This window comes from Zalophus californianus, chromosome 7 (assembly GCF_009762305.2).
Source record: "Zalophus californianus isolate mZalCal1 chromosome 7, mZalCal1.pri.v2, whole genome shotgun sequence".
In the NCBI taxonomy this organism is placed as follows: Eukaryota; Metazoa; Chordata; class Mammalia; order Carnivora; family Otariidae; genus Zalophus; species Zalophus californianus.
This window is the reverse complement of record NC_045601.1, coordinates 17,952,381-17,977,688: the sequence shown is the minus strand read 5'-3', so window position 1 is coordinate 17,977,688 and position 25,308 is coordinate 17,952,381. Positions and strand designations below refer to the sequence as shown.

Here is a 25,308-nt window from a genome sequence, read left to right as displayed (position 1 = left end):
GAGTAATTGATCCTTAGATCATGACCTGAGCAGAGATCAAGAGTTGGACACCCAACCAACTGAGCCACCCAGGTGCCCTTAAACTGTTTGCTTTTAATGGTGTTTATGTTTTTTCTTTATATCTCTTTTCCTAGAGGATATATTCCCCTAACTCTTAATATGTGGGTTTCAGCCTAATAGAATTCTAATTGGCAAGGTAACTTTTGATTTGTGGCTAAAAGATGGTTCTGCTCATTGAAGCTTTTGTGGTTATATTAGCTGGGCTTGAATACAGGATGGTTGGCTGTGTGCTTCAGCTCTTTATTTCTTAAACCGAAAAGCCTTACTCATTTGACTTGTAATATGACCAGGAGAAAGAGAAATATGGTCAGCAGTGATTTGCCAGAGGGCATTTATACCCTGCATCTGTGGGGCACTTATCAGCAGTTCTTTCTACCATGCTGTGTTACATGGTGCCAGAATAATGACCACTTTTCTAAATTTTTCTAAATGTAACTATGTTAAAAATAATTTTTATTGATTCTGGCCTTTTAATGTATACTTGAAGCCTTCAGATGATTATTCAGACTTTCATAGATACTTTCTGTAAATTTCTTTTTTATTTGGCTGGGTGGGAAGGTACAGGAAGAAATACTACCCTTAATTTCAATAAAAATGATTTTGAAACTAAAATGCTAGTAAAACAGAGACATATTAAAATTCCCTTTAGAAGGGTAAAAGTAATGATTCTTTAGACCTGCAGCTTATGGTGAGTCCAGGAGGCAAAATCAATCCATTGGAACAACATGCATAGTCAAGTCTCTTGAGAAAGATGAATTTTGTTCTAAGTGCATGTAAACTGACCAAGAACCATTGTTTAGATGACTCTTTGTCATTAATTCCACACCACCCTCTCATCCCCAGCCTTCTCCCTGGGACAGAGGCCAAAGTTTGAGGCGTATATTTTCTGGGAGTGCCTTAAGATTATCCTCTTTCAAACAAGTTAGCCGGGAAGGAGGCTCTGTCCTGGGGAAAACCAGTGCTTGCCCTTGCCCAGCATGCTTAGGGGAGGGAGCCGGTTAAGTTGGACTTGGACACAGGCTTTGGGTTCAGGTCCAGCTCTATCACCTATGAGCTCTGCATCTGTGGGAAAGTTGTCTCATCAATTTGTGCCTCTATTTTTTCATCTGGAAAGCAGGGCCCAGTATATCTATCCCATACAGGTGTTAGAAGAATTAAATGGCCCAAAGTAAATATCCAGTGAAAGCCCGTTTCTATTACTTTATGTTTAGATCTTTCACCTTTCCGTTAACTGTTACTCTTAAAATACTTGAGTTCCCATGGAAGTGCTGTTTTTTTGGACATGTCATTAACATGCTAGCAAATGCCAATGTTTTACAGCAAATGGGCTGGGGTTGTCAGAATGAGCTTAATGCAGCTAGCGTATGTTATGCTTTTACCAAACACATAATCAGTGCATCTTTTGTTTCAGAAGGTTAGTTATTCTGTAAGTGGGTTTAAGGGTGTGTCCAGTATGATTTCGTTGATCATATTGTACTTTGGGATTACTGTTTGGGAAGAATAAACTGTTACTTGTACTGAAATTATCTAGGGCCAGGCCGTGCTGTGAGATGGACTCACTGAGCATGTGGGAGTGGGCTTCCGGGCCGGTCGTGGTGGAGAGCGCTCTCGTGGCCAGCCCGGAAGTCACTGCGGATGTGGCTCTTTGTACCTGGCCGACTGACTGGGCACATCTCTGTCTTCACCGATCTGTACAGTTACAGAGAGTCGAGGCTGCTGCCGACAGACCCTCCTGAGCATATTGAGGGCCATGTGAACAAAAATAAAATAAATAATGACAAAATAGCCAGGTACTACATAAGCTGAGGGGAACCTGTTTTTAACATTTAAAAAATTTAAGGTAGCTTTTGGATACATTCTGGTTTGTTGTTTCTTTTATTAGGTTGGATCAGGTGAAACTGGAGTTACTAGCTTTTGGCTTATAAAAATGGCAAATTTATTTGTCCAACCCAATACATGAATACCAAACAGGATGGACCACATTTCCCCCGCTAGCTGATTGTATCTAAGTAAAGATATTTGTAATGAACTCTGGGTTAAGGGTTGGCATTTAGATTTGCAACACCAGTTTTTGTTTTGCTTTTGGAAGTAACCTCTGGGAAATTGGGGTAAGAGAGGATGTCCATCACTTATTAAATGAGATTTATCACATGTTAATTCCTCCTTGAATCATTTGCCTAGTGCCAGATCTTATATAATGGATGGGTTAGAAAGATCCTGGCCCTTACTGTGGTTCGAGAGTAGGATCTGTACTGAGGGCCACCTCTAGCCTAAGCCAACTGATGGAGGTCATAGGCTGCCCATCACTTTGTTTCGAGTCCATTTGAATCTTAAGTTACCAGTTACCTATTTTATCAAAACTCTTGGGGCACCTGGGTGGCCCAGTTAAGTGTCCGACTTAATTTTGGGCTGAGGTCATGATCTCGGGATCCTGGGACTGAGCCCCATGTCAGTCTCCCCACTCAGCGGGGCATCTGCTTGTCTTTAGCCCTCTCCCTTTACCCCTCCCCCAGCCCATACTCTTTCTAAAATGAATAAATAAATCTTAAAAACAAAATAGCTCTTAGCACTACAGTCAGTCATCGGACGATGACACTCATTTGGAAAGCAGTATTTTAATACAACCAAATTCCAATTCACATTCTATTGACAGAATAATGTCTGTAGAAATATCTTTTTATTCTGTTTTCTTGTTCCTCTCCCTCTTTGTACCACACCACAGCCTCTATCATCCCTTACTGATTGTACTGTTACTGATATAATGCTAATAGCTTTGCATAATTAGTTCCTAAAAGGATTTCTTACCTGCACTTTTGACCCAGGGTATAGATGAAAGAATGCCATCTTGAGCATTCTTTTACTCATTTGTTGTGCAAGCATTACTGAGTCCCTACTACATGCTAGTCCCTGTACACAGGGGTTTGTATTTGACAGGAAGAGACAGACAAGTGGACAGCATGGTTGAGGATTTAATTGGAATAGTTCTACCCAGTGTATTAACTATACATACAAAGTCCATTAAGCCCTAGTGAGGAGAGTGTGGGAAGCCTTCCCAGAGAGAGAAGCTGAAGCCAAGGAAGAGCTCACCAGAAGAAGAGAGAAACGTGTCAGGTGGAGATAGCAGCAAGGCTTGAGCTTAGGTGAAGAGCTGGGTAAATCTTAAAACTCGGACCATAGGAGGAAATGGATTTAAATGATACAGCTTTTCTGTCAGTATTTTGACTTCTAGGGTATAGATCCTGGTTCTTTGTTCATTCCTACTTACAAAGTGGTTCTGCAATAGATTGTTTTGGTCCTCTCTTTCCTTATTACTGCAGTTTTTAAATTAATATCATTAATGTTATTCGTCTTGTCTTTGAAGTCTCATTTAATTGAATTCGTTTATAGAGTGAAGCAACTGTTAGGAATTTCTTCCTGCTCCTTGAGTTGTATTTTCATCTGATAGAGGGATGGGATCAAAAGATAGGATCTTTGTGTTCTTCCATACTTTTCTCTCTTTTTTTCCCCCTTGCCTTAAGTTTGAATAGTTGTCATACATTTCCTTTCACCTTGATCATGCCTGTGCAGCTCAGGTCAGAGTTTCTACTCGTGCTGATAGAATGAAGATCACATTTAGACCTGTTCGTCATGCTAGCTGAGGAGATTGTTTCCCTTCTTCCAAGCTGCAGTTGAGGGCTTTGTTTTATGGTCCATTCATGTTTGTTGTTGCTATAAAAGTGGGGATACCCCCCCCCCCGAGGGGCAATTTGGTCTTTGTTAGCATACCTGGGCTCTGCCTTCCCTCTCCCAAGATTGTGTTAAATGTGCTGCACTATGGTTCATGCCACATGGTGTGGGGGAAGGGGTAGGCCATAGCCAGTCTGCTTTAAATTCATTTCTCCAATTCTGGTGAACTTCTTCTCCCCACCCCCCCACCCCCCAATTCTGGTGAATTTCTAAGAGGCTTTATTTCACTCAGGATCAGCTTTACTACTAACTTCCCATCCTTTCACTCATTACTCTCCTGAAGCAATTTCCATTGGTCCTAGACCAAAAAATAAAAAAAAAAAAAGGAAGGCCACACAGTTTACTTCCTTTGAAATTTGAAATTCCATGGAATAATTCTCAAGATTCCTACCAGTGTGGCTTTTACATTAGTGAGGCCTTTTCGTTTGGTCTTCAGAAATTTGTTTCCTCCCTTGACCATGAAGTTTTATTTTTAAGATTTTATTTATTTATTAGAGAGAGCGCACAAGCAGAGGGAGAGGGAGAAACAGGCTCCCCGCTGAGCAAGGAGCCCAATGCGGGACTTGTTCCCAGGACCCTGGGATCGTGACCTCAGCCAAAGGCAGATGCTTAACCAACTGAGCCACCCAGGTTCCCCTGACCATGAAGTTTTAGAGCTTAATATATTAGATAATATGCATTTCCTTGTTTGGGTGCTCTTGGTGAAATATTTTTGCTAGTTTTTAGTAATTTTGTTTTTGGGGGGCTGTTGCTTATTTTGTTAGTTGTTTTGGGAAGGATATTCTGTGGTCTGGTTTTCAGCAATCATCATGACTTGATAGCCAAGGAGAGGACCACAGACAACAATTCTAGCTCTGAATGATTCTTTTCTAAGGATTCAGCCTAGATTTCTTCAGTTTGGAAGGAAATTTGTTTATTGAAGTTATTCAATTGAAATAAGTTTGCTTATTATTTGTTCTAGAGACATAAGGACAGTTATGTTAAGGTGATAGATCATGACCCTAGGAAGTGAAATTGGCCCGTCTGCCTCCAGCTTCAAGAGACGATTGTGCTGATCTGTGGCCTAAGTTTTGGTTGAAGGATAGAACTTGGTGTCTGTACCTCCTCTCCATTGCCATGTAGGTTCTATCAGTTTTCTATATTTTTTCATCGTCATATGCCTGGACAAGGTTGTTTGGCAGCCCTGTCCAAGAAGTCATCGTGCCTGATCCATGAATCAGTCAGTCTCAGACGCCATAAAAGTAATGTGACTTTGCAAACACCACCCAATCCCTTAGGAGACTTACCGCTTTTGGGATGAAAACTTCTATCAGCTCCAGAAACTAGAGCCTCAAACGCATATGTAATTGCCCTACTTGGCAGTTCTGTTCTGAATCATCCTTTTTCCATGGCACAGGCTATGTGAGAACTGAACGCACTCGAGAGTGAGTGGGTTTGGTGTTTGTTTTAGTCTTCAGTGTGCTTGGCACCATAGATTTGCTTTGGGTAACACTACCCCACTCTTAACAGAAGGACCTGGAGAGCTCTTGACTGCTTCCCATCATGTCTTTGTTACCTCAACTCAGCTAATTTATGTGAACAGTGGGGTTCTCTGGCCTCTGGGCAGGGCGACATAATCTCAGGCAGAAGAATCTTCCAAACGTTTACAGAGTAAAGGAAGTATCCAGTTCTCTTTCCTCCACTTACCTTTCTCAGCCCCGTCAACCCCTTTGAGGAGAAGGAAAGGCATTTTTCTGCCCCGTGGCAACTTGAAGAATTGGGATGGGTGGGCTTACCCATCATCCCAGTCTCCACAAACTCGGCTGTAGGACTCCTAGAGTTCTGTTTCCTCCCTCCTCCTGTGGGGAAATTAGCAACTTTATTTGGGGGTGATTTTTAAAAAAATGCAAAGTTCAGGAGTTTAAGAAAAAGAATAGAATTTATTGTGGAATGTAGCAGCCATTTGCTGTTCCTTTGGTTTTTATAGTTGGTTCTTTAAACAGTTTCTTAAATGAATTAAGTGCTGACAGGCCTTTGCCCCTGGGGGACGGTAATATTACCTCAAATTCTCACATACTTTTTACAAATAAAAGTATCATATAATTATATTCTCCTCTTCCTCTTCTTTCTTCAAATCTGGCGACAACTAGTTAATTTTGAAACTGCCAGAGAGATTATTTCAGTGTTATACTGCACCTCTGGGAGAAGAATGGAATCTCCTCTTTTTGTCCATATGCTGACAAAAATCTTCTAATTTCAGAGGGTAATGATGTCACCAGTTAATGAGCAAAATATTTCTTACTTAAACAGATGCGTCCTTCCCTGATTCCTTTGTGAAATAAATAAAAACCCCACAATGTGTTTCACATTGTCTATAGTTACGCTGACAACTCATAAACACTTCAAAATGTAATTCTGACTTCTTTAGAGAGCGAGACTAATTTTTTTCATAAACACAAAGGAAACACATTAAACTGATGGCTGGGCCCCGGGCGGAAGGCCCCTGCCACAAGCCGGTCACTGATGACAATCATCAGTGCTGATCTTGAACATGCCCTAGCCGCAGCCAATGTGCTGCCCCCAAGGTAGGGAGTGACCTTGAATGCATCACTTCTTGGACCAGTGGAGGATGATCAGGCATGTTGGAGAGATTATGAAATCAGGCTTGGAAAAGAGGAGGGCCAGAAAGCTGCTGTTGATTTGGGTCACATGCTGTTTAGCAGGGCGGCAGCCGAGCTGGATCTCTCTTTGCCTGTCCAAAAAGGCAGGCATCTAAGGTCAGGGGGAGAAAGAAGTGAGCCTCGGGGCCATCTAAACACTGGCCTTCTAGCATCCCGGAGGAACCCGGAAATGCCCCCACACTCACGGCAGGTGCCCCTCCCCTCAGTGAAGCATGCCTCGGTTTTCCCAGCCAAAGGTGAGTTCTCCCACTTCTGAATGCCTGTGCCTCTTTGTTCCTCTTACACATTTATCACAGCTCCTTATGCTGATCATATCTCTGAACCTCCATGGGGGCTCTGCCCGCAGACATCTGGATTATTACCTTTGCAGGCCCAGGTAGAGTCGGCTCACTGCTATTTCAGTTCCTTGCTCTTCCTTACACCTTGAATCGGTGCATCCATCCATTGACTTCAACCAGGCGATAATCTATTTATCACAAACACAGATCCTATATTAATTGTCTCAGTGTAAAAGAATATTGTAATGCTCAGGGTTGGCAGTTGTGTGAGGAAGTAGGCACTCTTTTTTTTTTTTTTAAGATGTTATTTATTTATTTAGAGCACACACGTGAGTGGGGGGAGAGGCAGAGGGAGAAGGAAAGAATCTCGAGTAGACTCCCCGCTGAGTGAGGAGCCGGATGTGGGGCTTGATCTCAAGACCCTGAGATCACGACCTGACCCGAAATCAAGTGGACGCTTGAGTGGCTGACTGAGCCACCCAGGCGCCCCAGACACTCTTTTTACACTACTTGTGAGAATTAAAAATAAGACACTCTTTTTCTACTACTTGTGAGATTTAAAAATAAGATCGTATACAGTGTTTCTCCTGAGAAAAGTGTTAATATGTATCAAAGGACTTAAAGCTATGCCCATTTTTTTACCCATAAATTCTATAATCTAAGAATTTTTTCTAAAAAGAAGAATGTGTTAGGTGTGTTAGAAATGTTACAACAAACTCTTCATCAGAGTATTGTTTATGATATTGAAAAATCAGAAACATGCCAATGTCCGATGATTCAGGGCATTAAGAAAATCATGACTTACTTAAGTGAATACTAATGAATTATGAATATATTGTATTTTATTTGTTGGACATTTGTCGACATGAGAAAATGTTCAAAACATATTAATAGAAAAAGCAAATTTTTAAAACAGTTTGAACAGTATCCACTGAGTGCTCCAAGGTTTCTCCGGGAGAAAACTTGAGAGGTGGCAGTGCGGCTCAGAGAGGGTCACAGCTCTCAGCAGGCTCTTTGTTTCTGCTCATATTGTGTGTTCGTGTGAGGGAGGCTCTGGGGACCCTGATAGTGACTGTGAGTGTAGAAGGAGCAGCTAAGATCGCGGTCATCCTTTTTTGTCAACACAACACAAAACAGACATAGATACCTAAGGTTGTCTAGGGTGTGGGGGGTGCATGCACACGCATGTGTGCGTGTGAGAGAAAAGCGGGGGGATATCAGCCAAAATATGACTTTTTTTTTTTTTTTAAGATTTCATTTATTTATTTGTTAGAGCACAAGCAGGGGGAGTGGCAGGCAGAGGCAGAGGGAGAAGCAGACTTCCTGCTGAGCAAGGAGCCCGATGCGGGACTCAATCCCAGGACCCTGGGATCATGGCCTGAGCTGAAAGCAGCCGCTTAACCAACTGAGCCACCCAGGGCGTCCCAAAATATGACTAATTTTTCTATCTGAGTGTGGGAGGGTAGAGGTGATTTCTTTTTCTCCTCCTCTCTTCTCCTTTCCTTTTCTCCTCCTTTCTTCTCCTTTCCTTTTCTCCTGTATCTGCATTTTCCACATTTTCCAATTAAAAATATATCACATGTAATCAAATAAATGTTACTGAAATACAGTCACAGAAACAAATAGCACAGTGCCCACTGTCTTCATGAAGTTGAGTGAAGGACGGAGTACTATGTGATTCCCATATTCTGGGCCGAGTCCTGTGATGGTGTGTGCTCTGCAACCACACAGCCTAAGGAAGAGGAGGAGGGAGGCCAGGAGGGCTTTCCAGGGGAGGCGACACGTGGACCGAATACTGAAGGATGGCTAGGAGCTAGAAGAGTCCCTGGGGTGGGCAGAGATGATCCCAAAAAAGGAATCCGCCGGTGCAAAGGTGTGTGGGCACATGAGAGAGGAGTATTTGAGGTGCTCTGAGGAAGTCAAAGGATGGGAACCAGATGCCGTGAGAGGCCTTTCCACACAGTACCTGCATAGAGACCCGCACAGAAGCTGGAAATCAGGACAGGGCTCTAAGCACGCAGAGCCCCGCCCTCCGCCGTAAGGCCTTTGGACTTTGTTCAGAGGACCCAACGAACAGTTCCTTAGAGTGGCTGGCAGATGCTGAAACCTGTCCTCCACAAATTTGCACACTTCCTGTGTGCTAAGTTCAAGCCCACTACCCAGTGAAGAAGTCCAGTGATGCCCTTCCTTCATGAAGTGTATTCCCCAGTTTCCAACTGCCCTCCGCCAAGAAGCTTCCCAGGGTGGCTTGGCCCAACCTAGTCCTGCAAATACCCCGCAGTTACTCAGATACCATAGCAGGGGCTGGGGACGATGGGGTGGGAGAGTCTAAACTTCTTCACGGCACATGGATGACACGCACGTTTACCGAGGGCCCACTGCGGGTGGGCCCCGTGCTGGGTACCATGAGTACAGGGTTGGGGGGCAGACATGGTCCCTTGTCCCTGTGGACCTTCCTGTCTTTGAAAGGATGAGCTGTGTTGGATGCCCATGTAGTAGCCAACGCTGAGTACCTTCATAAAGACCTGAATCCTCCAAGGGCTGTGGCAGCAACAGCTAACGGCGCCTACAGGAGGAGTAGGCCTCTAGAAGGATAAGCAGGGATGTGTCTTTCCCCCAAGCTCCTCACAGAACCCGGGGCAGTCAGTGCCTGGCTTCCCGTGCATCTCACACTGACACCATTGCCAACCAGGCTCTGGGCCTCACATTCAAGGTCTCTTTTTACCTCCTCAAGAGTTCTGGGAGGCTTATCACTGCCTGTTCTTTTTTTTTTTTTTTTTTTTTTAAGATTTTATTCATTTGACACAGAGAGACAGCGAGAGAGGGAGCACAAGCAGGGGGGAGTGGGAGAGGGAGAAGCAGGCTTCCTGTCGAGCAGGGAGCCCGATGCGGGGCTCGATCCCAGGACCCTGGGATCATGACCTGAGCCGAAGGCAGACGCTTAATGACTGAGCCACCCAGGCGCCCATCACTGCCTGTTCTATAAATGAGAGAAATTAAGACACACAACTGTTCACAAGTGGCATAAAGGGGACCTGAGCCTACTCCTACCTCTGCCAGATTCCAGAGTTCTGGCTCCTAATTCTGCTCAGGATCTTCTCTGCATCTAAACAACCTGTTCAGGGGCGCCTGGGTGGCTCAGTCGATTAAGCATCTGCCTTCGGCCCAGGTCATGATCTGCGGGTCCTGGAATCGAGTCCTGTGTCGGGCTCCCTGCTCAGCCGGAAGTCTGCTTCTCCCTCTCCCTCTGCTGCTCCCCCTACTTGTGCTCTCTCTCTCTCTCTCTCTCTCTCTCTCGCTCTGTCAAATAAAGAAATAAATCTTTTTAAAAAAATAAACAGGCTGTTCAGATCCAGCCTCAGATGTTGGCCCTATCATTAGCTTTCACGTGTTTTCTTTGCCTTTGCTGTGTATACACAGCACCTAGAACAGCAGTTTTTAAGAATTAAAATCTGTCTTGTTGGAATCCCAGTCGGTAACAGATGACAGCTGTGATAAGCACTCACTGAGCTCCACTCGTTGATTGTACAGACACGATTTTTAAAACAACACTTGAAGATCATCGTTGTCAGATGAAATTTGCGTGGAGGAATACTAAGGCCCATAGAGGTGAAGTGATTTGCTGGAGGACTTGGAAATTGAAAACCAGGTTGTTCAAGCTCCAAAGTCTTGTGGCTTTCCTCTCTTCCCTTTACCCCCCTCCCATTGGGGTGAAATACGTTTTCTTAGTATGCACCAGGTAACCAGGAAATTCTGAAACCAAGGACTTCTACTGACCATTTTAAGGAACTCTGAGCATAACCCTGCATGCACTGTGGTTGGCGGTCTTGGGGGAAGAAAGCTCCCGTGCGGGTTGCGGGTGTGGGAGCAAAACCACGAAGTTTCACATTCTGCGTCTGTCATTTACTGGCTGTGAAATTGGGTCAAATGTGTAAATACCTAGCACAGTGCCTGAGAAGTATGAGCATCCAGTAAATAGGGGTGTTGGAAGATTAATGTCTGAAAAGCACCTGCCACCATTTGTGGTACGTGTGGGCCCTCAGAAGACAGTGGGGAAGGGAGTGGATGTGAAACCAGAGAAGGTGTAGGGGAGCAGATTGGCAGGACTAGGCAATATAGGGAAGGTGTAGCAGACCCTGGGGGAGAAATAATTGGAAAGTCCATTACAGTCGGAGGAGACACTTCTGGGGAAGAAAATTGGTGGCGGGGGGTGGACAATTCATACAGTTCTTGCTGAAGAGAGAGAGCTGCCAAAGGGGCCCAGGAAAAGGGGATGGGGCTCTGGTGCTCTGTGGCACAACCTGGGACCTCTGCATGGTAAAAGTGTGTGTGTGTGTGTGTGTGTGTGTGTGTGTGTGTGTGGTGTCCTACCAAGAGAGGCGACCTTGCACATACATAAATAGAGGCCCACACAAGGAGAGAGGCACCTAGGACTGGGCAGCTAGACCGCCCAGTGGGAATACGTGACTTACCTGATTGAATGAATTTACTCCTGAAATCCAGACGGGACTTGCAACCCATGCCGTGGAGACTTCATACGGGTTTTCAGTCCTGTCTTGTTAGGTGACATTCTGTGTCAGTAAGAGCGTGTGCCTGTGGCTTCCCAGACACCCCTGAGAAAATGAAATGGTCCTCTGGTGACACAGGCCCTGTGCACACGTTTCTAGCATCCAAGAGAGCTCAGCTGCTCTGAGGTGATCATTGAAACGATTTGGTAAGACAGTTTTAGAGGTATCACTGGACAGGAAGTACCCGACATTTACTTTAGTAGTTAAAAATAGGAAAAAAGGAGTGGGGAGAGACAGAAAGTGACAGCTTCGGGAGAAAACCAAAATCACAAGTTTTAATTCAGCAATGTCAAAAATAGCCATTGGAAGGTGTCTATTTTCAATCGAGACTACTCCCTTCAGGGGGTGTTTGGAAGAATATCTGCGAAGGCGATCTTTTTTAAGTTCAGTCACTTGTAAGGGTTAGTCCTTGTCCCGGATTTGCTCAGATTCCCGCGTTCTTTTTTTCTCTCTCTGGAATTCCATAGACAGTAATTAAGGAACTGGAGGCCAGCGGGAGGTCAGGGAGCCTTCGTCAGTGAAAACAGGGATTGTTTGCCACGTACAACACTCCCTTTTTTCCTGGTGGTGAATAGGAGATTTGCTTAGAGCTGATGACTTATGCCTTTCTTACAAGTTATGCAGTGAGCAAGGAACGGGGGAATCAGGCAGCAAGCAGAAAGCAGCTAATTGAATCCAGTGTCTTCACTTTTTCCTCCTTCGGATACTGATCTGTGCTGGTGGAGCCTGTCTGATCATGTAACTCCAAAGGAACATGTTCGAGGAGTGCCTCACACTCACTTTGAGATTACAGAGTTGACGGACCCGGAGTGAAGCCGCTCTCAGCCTGGGGAGGGGGCGGGGGTGCCAGCCGAGCGCAGCGTCGCCCCTCACGCCTGCTCGATGCCGAAGCCGGTAAGTCCACCGGCTGTGTTCCGTGGCAAAGGGAAAATGTGCTTTCTGTCACTTCAAGGAAAAGCTTTTCCATTGCACCCGGCTGTGATGGCTTTGCTCTTTCTATTCAAATTCTGCGAGTTTTGTCCTTTCCTTCCCTGCTGTGTAACTCTGAGCACTCTTCCCTAGCAGGCTGACCCAGTACGAAGATGTAGCTTTGGGGAGGGGGGGAGAAGAGTGAATATTCTTTTGAGAATAGAGCGATTCTCAAGAGATTGAGTGTACGTGGTGGGAGCTCAGCTGTCAATCATGGAGGCTTTCAGTGTGGAGGACTTGACTGCAGACAGCCTTGCATGATGTCGCTTTTCATAAACCTACAAGCGATCGGCTTCCTTCCCTTAAGGTTAATGCCGCTGATGATGTGGATCTCGGAAGTTGAAGTGTCTATATCTGATTATGCACCCAGTTAACCAGAAACCGTTGTGTGAATCTCATAAGCAGATACATTTCCAGTTTCAGGATACATTCAGAAATGCTTAAATATCTTATGTGGCTCCAGGGGAGATAAACTGACTTAGTCTGGCTGCTAATTGGGACAGTGTGCTGAGTGTTTGGAGCTGGGGAAACAAGCTGAGTTTATTTCTGCAAAAGACAAAGTCGTACGTGATCCTGTGCTCAGCATGGTCTCGAGCAGTCCCCAAAAGGGTTCTGGTTTGCTCTTTGCAAGTTCAGTTTAACTTCTATTATGGGACAGTGCTCCCGTGCCTGCAAGACTGTGCTATGTGGCTTTTGGAAAACATTTGTTACAGGGCATCATAGTTGGAAGAAAGTTTTTGTTTGTTTGTTTTAGTGGGTCCACTGGCATATCTTACCTGGTACCGACCTGCACTGACAGGCTTGAAAGTGAGGGGATGCTTTTCGTTTGCTCCAGCACACAAATTTTTCTATCTACAGATGCTATTAATTGTGCTCCTTTTTCCTGGTCATCTTTAATGTAGCTGTGTTATGGAAAGTTCTCCACGTTGGCTCCATGTCTTTCCTATTAGAACATTGCAGATGTGTCAAGGACGCACATGTTCCAAAAGAAGCTGAGAAAGAAGGAGGCTCCACCCTCCTTCGCCTGCCAAGTGGGCCCCATAGGTTCCTCATTCAGCACCCTGGCAGGCAAATGGTGTACTCTCTCTTTAAAGCAGCTCTAGTTTTGTGCCTTGGCTTGGTCAATTTGTTATGGTTTAAAACTGTGGAGCCAGCTGTCTGCAATCTGATGTAATGTTGCCATGGAAACCAGAAATGAAACACTTAAGCATTCACCACAGAATTACTACATATAGCATTAGCCAAAGTAATTAAAAGTTGAGCCATATGGGCTTTCTGGTGGAAAAATCTGCAAGAGAAAGGCTGGAAATCAAATGTTTCTATTTACAGTAATGTAAATCCATTTTTCCACATCCTTTGGTGGAATACATTAATTGCCTCTTACAACTAAAGTTTAGAGGTGGGGAGTTTTATACAGATGATTTAGTTTTCACCTTCTCATTTAGACGATGATCAAATTAAAGTTTACTTTAGTCCTCTGACCTGGGGCAGGACAGAGAGAGGAGGAGAATACCGGGTCCTGTTACAACGTGCATAAACATACACTGTTATTTCTTCACTTCGGTTTATTTAAAACCTGTTTTCTAGTAGTTCTGTTTAATCTAGGAGTCTGTTTCTTGAAATCAACCATTCATTTTATATGTAATGCAGATTTACTTCATCTTTTACCAAAGTTCCTCCAGGTGCAAAGATTTCATGCATAGTTATTTTTAAATTCTTACACCCTCATCTCTGGGGGTGTAATTTTCTGAATAAAAAAACACGACAAGGGGCACCTGGGTGGCTCAGTCAGTTAAGCATCTGCTTTCGACTCGGGTCATGGTCCCAGGGTCCTGGGATCGAGTCCCTCATTGGGCTCCCTGCTCAGCGGAGAGTCTGCTGCTCCCCCTCCTTCCTGCTCATGCTCTCTCTCTTGTCTCTGTCTCTCTCAGATAAATAAATAAAATATTTTTTTAAAAAAGACACGATAAGTTATTTTTAGTATTTGGGAAGTGGTGTGTGCTTATTTAAAAGGAGAAACATGAAATGAGGAATGTAAGCTTTAGTCCCCATTTTAAAAGAAATGCACGCCTTTTACAGAGTATGTTAAAACAGCTGGAGAGAATTTTTTAAAGGCAAATATTTTACAACTCCTTATCCTCTGGACTCAGGAGGAAGTGAGAAGTCAACACCTCTCTATCAATAAAAAGCATCCTTGGGATACACTTGGTTAACTCCAGTGACTTCTAGGCTGACTCAAGGGAGGATATATCTTGATTGACTTTGGTTTTATCTTACATTTTTCTTCATATACATTGTGCTGCATCTACCTTGTTTAGCATCCAAACCATGATAATGAAAAGTTACTGGTTGCTAGGATTTGTGATTTGTCAGTGGCAAACACCCCTAAAGTCTTCATTTTTTTTAAGAAAAATAAAAATAACATTAGTTCAAAGTTCTAAAGAGATCGTGTTTCTCAAAAATAGATGGAACATGTGAAAGCAATTAAACAAGTACCTGGAATATGTTATTTTTCACCACAGTGAATCAGGACAGAGGAAAGTAGGACTTGGGGCGGGGATCTTTGCCTTTAATTCTGTTGTCCCGGTTTAACTTCTTTCATTTCTCCTCAGAAGTTCCCTCTGATGGCATGTTTCCTACATATGATTTGTCTTTGTGGAATGCACAGGCACACAGAGCTCCCCCACCACCACCACAAGCAGCGGTAGCAACCCCCAAACTAGGTACAAGGTACACACACGCACACGCGCGTGCGCACATGTGCACGCACGCGCACACATCACTGATTTTCATTCTCTGACATAGCTTCCTGTGTCTTGATTATAAACAACCTGTGCTCATTTCGTTTTTCACTTGACTTCAGAATTTTTTATTCTTATTTATTTATTTTTGACTTAAGAATTTTTATTATTTATTTTTTAAATTTTTTATTGTTATGTTAATCACCATACATTACATCATTAGTTCTTGATGTAGGTTCCATGATTCATTGTTTGTGCATAACACCCAGTGCTCCACGCAGAACGTGCCCTCTTTAATACCCATCACCAGGCTAACCCATCCCCCCACCCCCCTCCCCGACTTAAGAATTTTTTAATGTGACAGTTACAAACATGTTCTAGGTTTGTCCCCTATGATGTTGGTTCTCCTCTTAGAATTGCTTAGCTTTTTGAGACACATCAAGAAGGCAGAATACTTTCAATGTTTCTGTGTAATTCCATGCACTACGGTTTTGCTCAGGTGCTGATTACCCAGAATGAGGGTTCACCCAGTTCTTATTCCTCTGGTTGACCACTCTGACCATTTTCATCACACATCAACAGTTCAGCCAAGTAAAAATGAAATTCAAGCCAGACAATACCATTAGGTAGCAGAAGCCATACTTCCTATATCATTTGAATTGTTTACATTGTAAGTTTTAGACCAAACATGTTAAATCTCATTGCCAGCATGTGGTGTAACCTCCTTCTCCCATTACCTGGGGGTTCCATTTCTCTTCCTTATGCTCAGCTAAGCGGTAGTTCACTTTAATTCTGAAATGGAGATGCAACATCTTATCTAGGAATTTTGGAGACATTGAATACAGTTCACAGAAGGGAAGCCTGAGAAGTCCCCCTGTCCTGATGACTTGCCATTTCTGGGTTATCATAATTGTTCTTCAGTGGGTGAATGGTTTGCTTATAGTCCTGCAGAGAGAAAGTACAATGGCCTTATACTGGGAGCTTCAGGGTGAGGACAGAGGCCAGGAAATGGGTTGTATTTATGCCTTACGTAGTGCCACAGTGCTACAGAAATATTTGTGGACTCAACATGCTGCACCATTTAATTCATGGAATCTCCACCTTCTTTACCCTTGAAGCACTGTTCTCTGCAGTCCTTGCGTACCTATTCGATTGTCGATTTCTCGTGGGGGACTGGCTTCATTTTAGGCCAGTTGTTCAGAGCTGTGATTTTTGTTTTGCTTTGTTGTTGTTTATATGAGGCATTTCCGCCTTTACTATTTCTTTGAACTAGGTTTGAGGAAGTGGGAGAGAAGGTTGTTGCCAGGATGTGCAGGATCAGCTGGGGTTGCTCCCGGGCTGCCTGGGGTGCGTGGAGGCTGCGCATTTCGGCTGGGCTCTGCGCTCCCGGGACCGCCTGAGCACCCGGTCCATGCAGCACGCCCCTGGAGCTGCAGATTGCTTTTGCTTTTTCACATTTTGAACAGATAAAACAGAGGAAGCTGCATATTGAATGTTAGAGCTGACTTGGAACCAAAACCCTCATTTTGTTCACAAGGAAAGGATTGTTTTCACTGGGGTCACTGCTGCGGAGAGATTTTTTTTTTTTCTCTCCTCTCTGTAATGTTTGATACTTGAGGGAAAACAGCTGGGTTGAGCATACTTGAATCGCTGCAAAATGAAATGGGATGCTGGGGAATATGCACTGTACTGTATGGCTGAAAAGGTCAGCTTTTTCCCTTGTCCCTCGTGGAGGAATGCGGCGTCTGTCCTCATGCTCTCCCTAGGAGCTCTCGCAAGGAGCCGGAAGAGGCGGCAGCCATGGCCGAGGTGTGGCAGGCCCGCCTAACGAATGGCACGGGAGGCTGCTTTTTGCTTCTCTTCCCTTTTCCTGCCCTGCTGTTTTTGATTTTGGAGGAGGACTGGAACAAGTCAACAGAATTTTGGTTTGGAGAAGTAGTTGATGACCACGTTGAGTAGTCCTGATGGGCCAGACAGATGAGAGCCGGGCCCAAACCACAGCAGTGGGACTGGAATGACAGGGCCAGCCTGGCAGAGAGAGTCCTGTCGGAGTTCAACAGAAGGAGGCCCCGTGCCGGTCCAGGGCCCCCGGGTGTGTCGCGGTGCCTGGGACCTGGTTCTCCACCGCCTTAGGCCCCGGGGTGGTGTGTGCGGCTTCGTAAGCCCCGGCGGGCCAATCGGTGGGCGCCCCAGGTGCAGCCACACAGCTGCCAGAGCTCAGACTGGTGGGGAGGCCGGGCTGCGCCCGGCTGCCAGAGCAAAAGACTCTGGGGCAATGATCTGATTAACTTTTCCTTGGTTTCTTTGCCAGTCAAGAGAACAATCGGATGATGAGACCGAGGAGTCGGTGAAGTTTAAGAGGTTACACAAGCTGGTCAACTCCACTCGCAGAGTGAGGAAGAAACTGATCAGAGTGGAAGAGATGAGAAAGCCCAGCACCGAAGGTAAAAAAAAAAAAAAAAAAAAAAAAAAGTCATGCTCCGCCCTGTTTATTCCAAATTAAATCAGGCGGGGTCAGCTCTTCAGTAGAAAAAGAGTATGATTTCAACTGGAAAAGGGATTGCATCCCGGCTGAGGCTGCAGAGAGAGCCTCGGGTCTGCATGTGAGCAGGGTATTGCTCAGCATGTTAGGGATCCTGGCGTCCAGCGTCTCGGGAGGCTTACTACTGTTCGTGTTACAGCGATGGGAAATGGCTAGTGTGTGACAAGGAAGTCTTCTCAAGATGTGCCACAGCTTTAATGTTGAGCGTACACCACTTTACATCAACTTTATCTTATAACTTTTTCTCAACAGTGGCCTCTGTGCCCAAAGGACAATGGTTCTTGCCCATTGAATTTATTTTTTTAATTTTATTTTATTATGTTAGTCACCATACAGTACATCATTAGTTTTTGATGTGGTGATCCACAATCCATTGTTTTCATATAACACCCAGTGCTCCACGCAGAACGTGCCCTCTTTAATACCCATCACCAGGCTAACCCATCCCCCACCCCCTCCCCTCTAGAACCCTGTTTGTTTCTCAGAGTCCATAGTCTCTCATGGTTCATCTCCCCCTCCGATTCCCCCCCTTCAGTTTTCCCTTCCTCTCCTAATGTCCTCCATGCTGTTCCTTATGTTCTACAAATAAGTGAAACCATATGATAACTGACTTTCTCTGCTTGACTTATTTCACTGAGCATCATCTCCTCCAGTCCCTTCCATGTTGATGCAAAAGTTGCGTATTCATCCTTTCTGGTGGCTGAGTAATATTCCATTGTATATATGGACCACATCTTCTTTATCCATTCGTCTGTCGAAGGGCATCTCGGCTCTTTCCACAGTTTTTGCCCATTGAATTTAGTCCAGATTTGATATACATCCATCTCAAACAAACATCCAACAATCGAGGCACGTAATATCCTTTCGGATCTCCAGGGGATGATTTGTTCTTCCTGTAAACAGTCTCAGGAATCGGTTCAGATGGGGCTCTAAGGACCTTAGGTTCTAAGTGGATCTTAAGAGCTATATTGCTGGCTAAGCGGCTTGTCAGATGAAGCAATTATGTCAGAAGGGGCACAGGCTTGGATTTATTGTAGTGAATAGTTAACCTTTAAAGTGTAATTATGACAGCTTAAATCTCACCCATATTCGTCACTCCTGTTAGCAGTGTGCATTTGCAGCATCTTGTAAGAATCTCCCAAAAGGGTAAAAGAATAAGATTTCCTGTTTGGAAAATGATAAGTGAACTGGAAAAAAATACTGGAAAGAATAGGTCTTATTTTTAAAAAGCACATGACTTGTTAAAATGTCATATCTACATTTTGAGGAATTTCAAAAATTTAACATGTAGATTTGAAAATGATCATTGAGAGGCCTTTTTTGTCTTACGCAAATAAAATCAAGGCATGAAGAGAACTGGGATTTCCCCTGACTTACATAGAGGAGGGTTTCCTGTTTTTATTGCTGTTTTTAAATTTCTGTTTGCTGTAATTATTTACCAGCTTCACTCCGCTAGAGAAATACTGGAGGTGAGGGTATTACGAGGGGAGCATGGAGGCAAGAAAGGAAAAGAAGGGAGGAGGGGCAGCGAGAGAGACGTGCTTATGGGCAACTTCGCACAGAGTTGTGTTGAATTCCAGGTTTCGTGTGGGTGTCTTCTTGCATGGTTATTCTGCTTGCCTTTGGGTGCGATGCTGATTTTACATTTGGTTGTTTTAACACCTGCGTGTCAGTCATGGTTTCACAGTACAGAATACAGCCTGCTTTCCTCTCACGGGCGGCTCTTAACGAAATCACACACGTAGTGTCCGTTGGAATAGTAAGGAGAACCATATGGAATTGCCATCATTCAACCTTGGGTACCACATTTTAAAACAAACCTCTCACACTTGCCAAAATTAAATCTCAAAACACAGCGAATGGATTGGTGGGTCTTGTCCATAAATGAGAACACATGAGTGACATGCGGGGTACTCTGGGCCTACCCCCCAGTTGCCCGTACGTACAGAGTTGTCGTGGGCATTAGGGCTGCCTTTCGAACTATCTCTGAGAGACATAGTTGACAAAAGGGAAAAACATACCTAGAGGGGTAGCTTTAGGGTAAGAAGTAGTAATTGTATGGGCTTCTAGCCCTGAACTGTAATTCATCTGGTTATGAATTAGGTGCCACTGATGGAAGATGGATTAAATGCGCCTGAGCCCCCATTAGCCTCTGGTGTCTGATGAGTTGGGGCGCTGGGCTGCCGCTAACTGGACTTGTCGGTTTTGCCAGGAGAAGAGTCAGGTGTGTGTGTGGGCAGCTCAGGGCATCCGCGTGGGGCTGCCCCCCAGCCAGACTATAGACGAGAACGGTCCTCCAAATCCTGTGGAGAGGCACTCTCTGAGCTTCCTCGCTGGCGAAAGAACGGGTCCTTGGCCATTGCTTCTGCAAAGCAGGAGAGACTCACATTCCCAGTAACCCCTGTCTCACTGCCCCGGGACCTTCAAAGAGTTGAGCCTTTCCCTTCCTATGTGTCTGTGCCAATACTAAGTTGTCTGAAGATTATTCACCGGCACTGAGAGCATCCTGTGTGCCAGCCACTTTTCTACACACTTTAGATTTTATGTTCGTTTTAATATGTCATCCTCAGAGTAGCCACCAGAGGCAGGCATTAATACCATCCTCATTTCACAAATGAGGGGATGGACACACACCAAGAGGTTAAATAATTCGCTCAGTGTCACTGAGCTAGCTGGCAGAAGGCCCAGAATTAAGTCCAGGTGACCTGGACTCCACTCTGCTCCCACCCCTTCCCCACCCCTCAGCTCTGGAGTCCTGCAAGAGCCAGGAGAGTTAAGAGTCTCTCACCTAGTCTCACCCTTTTGACTGAGTTTCAAATCCTTATCCAGGGCACAGATGACCCTAGACGATATTCAGTCATAGGCCAGGTCAGTGCCCTTCGTCTGCCCTTTTTTTTTTTTTTAAAGATTTTTATTTATTTATTGAGAGAGAGAGAGAATGGTAGAGAGAGAGCATGAGAGGGAAGAAGGTCAGAGGGAGAAGCAGACTCCCCGCCGAGCAGGGAGCCCGATGTGGGACTCGATCCTGGCACTCCAGGATCATGACCTGAGCCGAAGGCGGTCACTTAACCGACTGAGCCACCCAGGCACCCCCTTCATCTGCCCTTTTGGTGTTTTTTCTCCTAGAGCCGATACCCACCGACCCTCTTCCCTCATTGGCCCAGCTTATCGGTGACCCAGTAATGAATCGTTAGCTTTTGTAGGGTGCCTTTTTGGGTTATAAAGTGCCTTCACATATTTCTTTTCATTTAATTTTATCATCTTCAGTAGTCTTGAAGTAGATATTTCTAGGATAGGCAGACGTTATTACAGGTGAGGAAACAGACTCGGAGAGATGCAATTATTGCCCAAGGTCATGGAGATGGTGAGTGGCAGAATCAGAGCTGGAATCAGGGCATAAAGGTGGATTCTTGGCATTAAGTCACCCCAAACCCTAGCCGCGTTTCCTTCCGCATTCGGATCTCAGTGACGAGAATAGATAAAGGTCATTATGTAAAGTAGGTCACACCAAATCACTACGGGGCCTTGCATGTTGACCACCATTCTTCCAAAGGATGGTTGTACTTGGAGGTCCCAGAATGGGAGCAGTGGTGCTCTGGACCAAGGAATCAAGTCCAGGCTGGGATTTCAGGCCACAGGGCAGACCCACCACAGAAGAACCTACCCCAGGCAAGGCCTGCCCTCAGCACACAGGCTGATGCAGCCACTGGAGAAGCACTGGTCATTTTTCCCTCCAGTTACCAAATGCAGACTTTTCAGAACCAGGACGCAGAGCTATAGGTCACGGGCAGGTGCCTACCAGCTGGTTCCAGACTCACATGTGCCATGGAAGTAGGGAAGCTCTGATGACAGCTCTAAATACAGAGTCCAGAAAATCTCCAGACCGCTGTTGGGTGACAGGTCGTTAAAGTACCCAGTAGACCCACCTGGATTCCCCAAGGCCCCTTCAGACTGTAGGTGGACGAGGGCCTTGCCATCTCCGTGGACACCCGGGCTAAATGTAAAGCCATGGTCTGTGGTCTGGACACGTTTGTAGAGGAGTCCAGAGTGGGCTGCCTCTGCCATCAGGCTGTGCCTCTCATCTGGGCCCCGTCCCTTCTTCCTGAGAGTGGAGGCTGGATTTGATCTAGAAGAGACTGCCATATTTACTTCTCACAGCAGAAGGACCCGTGGCCTCCATACCTTATTAGTCAGGTGTCCTGAGGAAGAGCAGGAGACGTTCACGATGTTTGCACATTGCCTCTGGTCTGGCGAATATCCCCTCTGAAGCCTAGACTTTGCTTTTACACTCTTGTGAAGGATCCAGGGATAATCCTCCAGGGAATACATTTGTGCTGCAGATGATGGAGAACTCTGGGCTGGACACGGTCTGGAACCTCCCTCCCTACCACCATCTCCGTGACATCAGAATCCATCTGGGATTGTATTTCATAACTACAGTTCTGATTTTCTTTACATTTGTAACAATAACTCCCATCAGTTGGAAAAGTAAGAATAGAATTTGAAAGGACTGCTGCCAGTCCTTTCGTCCTTCCCCTTCTGAAGTGAGCAGCTAGCTCTGACATTTACCCACCCCAGCTGGTGTATTTAGGGCCACCCCTCTGTTCCAAGGAACTTTTTATTTTTTCCTTTTCACGGTTCAGCTGGTGGAAAGCTGCAGTGCTCAAACGTTTCCTTATAATTAAAGGGACACAGCCAGTTAGGATCGCTACACCCACAGTTTGACCTACTTCTTTTTCACATCTGTTCACATAACACACACAGGAAAGAACTCAGTTTTCCTGCCAGTGAGTCCAAACCTTTCCACTGGGCTCCGGAAGGCTTGGCTCAATACCTTGCTCCAGGGAAGGCTTCAAGAGCTGGAATCCTTGAAACAAAGTGGAAGCTCGATGGGGCTGCCTGCGTGGCCAGGCCCTTAAATGCCCTTGCTGCTTCCGAGCAGGGCCAGTTGAGGGCCATGTCTGGCTGGAATCCCCCAGTTCCCTAACTTCTTGTGTCTGACTTGTCACCTGGGGACCATTTGTCATTTGCATTTGCACACTATCACCCTGTATGGTGTCTTTGCACCCAAACTGCCTTGGGGATTTAATTACTTCAGTGGCACATGTACCAATAAAAAAAAAAAAAATCACTATCGGCCACATGGCATTCATCACACTGTGACTGTAAAAAACCAAGCGGACTCAACAGGAGGGCCTTTCAGACGGGAGAAATTCTGATTCCTAGCTTCTGAGGACAGCACTTACAAACTGGGGGAGGGTAATCCTATTTGGAGTGGGGAGGAGAAGGGTAATTATCTTTAAATGCTAAGGGCTAAGGAGTATGGTGATAATGACTGGCTTAGGTTTTCCAAATGGCATTTTGAGTAGGTTTCTTAAGGTGTTTGTTCTACAAAGATATTTAAAGAAGAAAACACACCCAATACCTTTTAACGTTAAGCTTGTGTGAAACCATACATTTGCACAGTTGGATTATTTTTTACATGCATTTATTTGAGTGGGAGCCGGGTTTATGAAGAGGGTAAGTGATACAGGGAGGGGATCGCTGTGGTGTCTGTGAGGATTAGCTTATTCTTTGTAGGGCAGGGGCTATGACGAAAAGAAAGATCTGGGTGAGAGGACGTAGAGGTGTATGTACAAGAGACCGTGAACCTGTCCGTATTGCTTTCCCTCCAGGCGGGGAGGAGCACCTGTTTGAGAACTCCCCGGGCCTGGATGAAAGGTCCGCCCTTTACTCTGGAGTGCACAAGAAGCCATTTTTCTTTGATGGCTCTCCTGAGAAACCTCCGGAAGATGATTCAGACCCTCTCACCACTTCTCCATCGTCCAGCAGCCTGGATACCTGGGGAGCCGGCCGGAAGTTGGTCAAAACCTTCAGCAAAGGAGAGAGCCGGGGCCTGATTAAGCCCCCCAAGAAGATGGGGACGTTCTTCTCCTATCCAGAAGAAGAAAAGGCCCAGAAGGTTTCCCGCTCCCTGACGGAGGGCGAGATGAAGAAGGGCCTCGGGTCCCTGAGCCATGGGGTAAGTACGGACGGCGTTTGCTTCTATGACAGCCGCCGGCGCAGGCACCACCTTCTGGTGTCCCTGGAGGAGGTCCAGAGTGTCCGGAAGCAGATCCGCTTGAAGAAAATGGATACTAACTATTCATGTTCCAGAGCTTTTCTCTGCCAGCGTCCCTCCAGAAAAGGAGTCCACAGCACTGCCTGCGACCTGCAGCTGCCCCGGCCGAAACCCAAAGGGGGCGGGGGCTGCGGCGCCCCCAGCAGGAGGGTGCGTGGGCGCCCCGCGGTCAGCGAGTTCAATATCACCTACGTGGTGGAGCGGAGCCTGTACGGCCACCTGAACCTGACCCAGCTAGTGCGTCCTGCCTCCGACAGGACCCTGAGCAAGGCCGAGAGGCAGGACCTGAGGCGGTGCTTGCTGGAGGAGGAGGAGGAGACCAAGAGGAAGTGGGCCGCCACGGTCGACCGCTGTACTAAAAGGGTTCTCTTGAGAATCCACCAGAAGTCTGTGAGTCACAGAGATGGTCACCAGGACGGCCTTGTCATTTCTGTGAGGTGCAGTCAAGCATTATGGCCTCTCTTCCGTGGAGCCTGGCGCCCTCCCCCCCTCTTCTGCACCTGACTTCATGACTTCAGGGTCCATTCCGCCATCACCTCAGATTTCTAACCCTACTCAATAGCTTCCTTTCCATTTGGCCTCTTGCCAGTTGAAGCTGTTTGATTTTTAATTGAAACTAAACACCGATGATGATCCAGGGGAGGGCTTTCAGGGTACAGGGGTGGCGTTTGGCCTCCTTCTAGGAGTGGCTGTCTTGATTCTCAGCCATCCTGTCACTTGACCTCAAAGAAGCTGATTCAAAACAGAAGGACGTTTTGCTCTTAAAAGACACGTTTATTCTTTCAGTTAATTAAAACAATAGAAACTGGCTCACGGAAAGATTGTCATCAACACAATCACCGATTTGGTGATTTTGAAAACATCGTCAAGTACATTTCTTTGATTAGTAGGGCCAAGCAGAAAGCTCTTAAAGGTAGAGGGGCAAAAAATACTAGAGCTCTTGTTTTATTTAAATTTATTTGATAGTGTGTCTATCTTCTTTAAACAGAGGGGTGGACATTTAGAGATGTTTTCCACTGCCCCATAGATTCTTCTGTACATAGCAGGGAATAAAGTACTTAGAGTCAAAAATGTTTTTCAGTTTTATTACTGAATTATTAGAAACCTAGTAAGATTGCTTTTTAGGGTGAGACTTATGTTCAACCTTGAGGATATAAGCATTTTCCTCCCTGAAATTACCACCCAAATTTTAGCTTCCACCAGAACCCATACAAGGCACAGAGTGAGGAATTCTGTGGGCTTCCTGGCCCCCTGTCCCTTGACGCCCTGTTCAGTCCACTGGGACTGCTAGCTGCGTCCCCCTTTAAGGGTCTGAAGGAATAAACTATTGTGGAGCCTCCTACAGGGGATTTTTCCTGGGGTTCCTTCACATTCATGCATCAGATATTCTTCCCCGGACAACTGCTCTAACTTCTATTCATTCAGTCGAGTTCTGCTTCTTGTGGAAATGGAGACCGATCGGTCCATGCCATCCCTAAAATGACCTTCCCTATTCCAAAAGGATTGGTAGGTCCATCCTAGGCTTTAGGTTTTCCAGATGTTCCCACATGTGTTAACTTTCTTGCTGGAGCTTATTTTCTATCTTTTCTCATTCGTACAAATCTTCTAACACTTGAATACTGTGACAACTTCCCTTCTGGTTC

The 25,308-nt window shown here is 45.5% G+C and overlaps 1 protein-coding gene across 8 annotated transcripts in view; it reads left to right on the top strand.

Moving 5' to 3' along the window:
• Positions 1-25,308, top strand: part of SASH1 (SAM and SH3 domain containing 1) — a 188,348-nt gene that overhangs the window by 129,671 nt on the left and 33,369 nt on the right. For 4 of the 8 annotated variants that reach the window (XM_027602078.2, XM_027602080.1, XM_027602079.1 and 1 more), the window contains 2 exons: positions 17,314-17,446; positions 23,220-24,055. In XM_027602078.2, the coding sequence (XP_027457879.1) occupies positions 17,314-17,446; positions 23,220-24,055 (969 nt within the window). Of the gene's footprint in view, positions 1-11,871; positions 12,187-17,313; positions 17,447-23,219; positions 24,056-25,308 lie in introns of those variants that run through there. The other 4 variants (XM_027602082.1, XM_027602083.1, XM_027602084.1 and 1 more) reach the window with 3 other exon arrangements.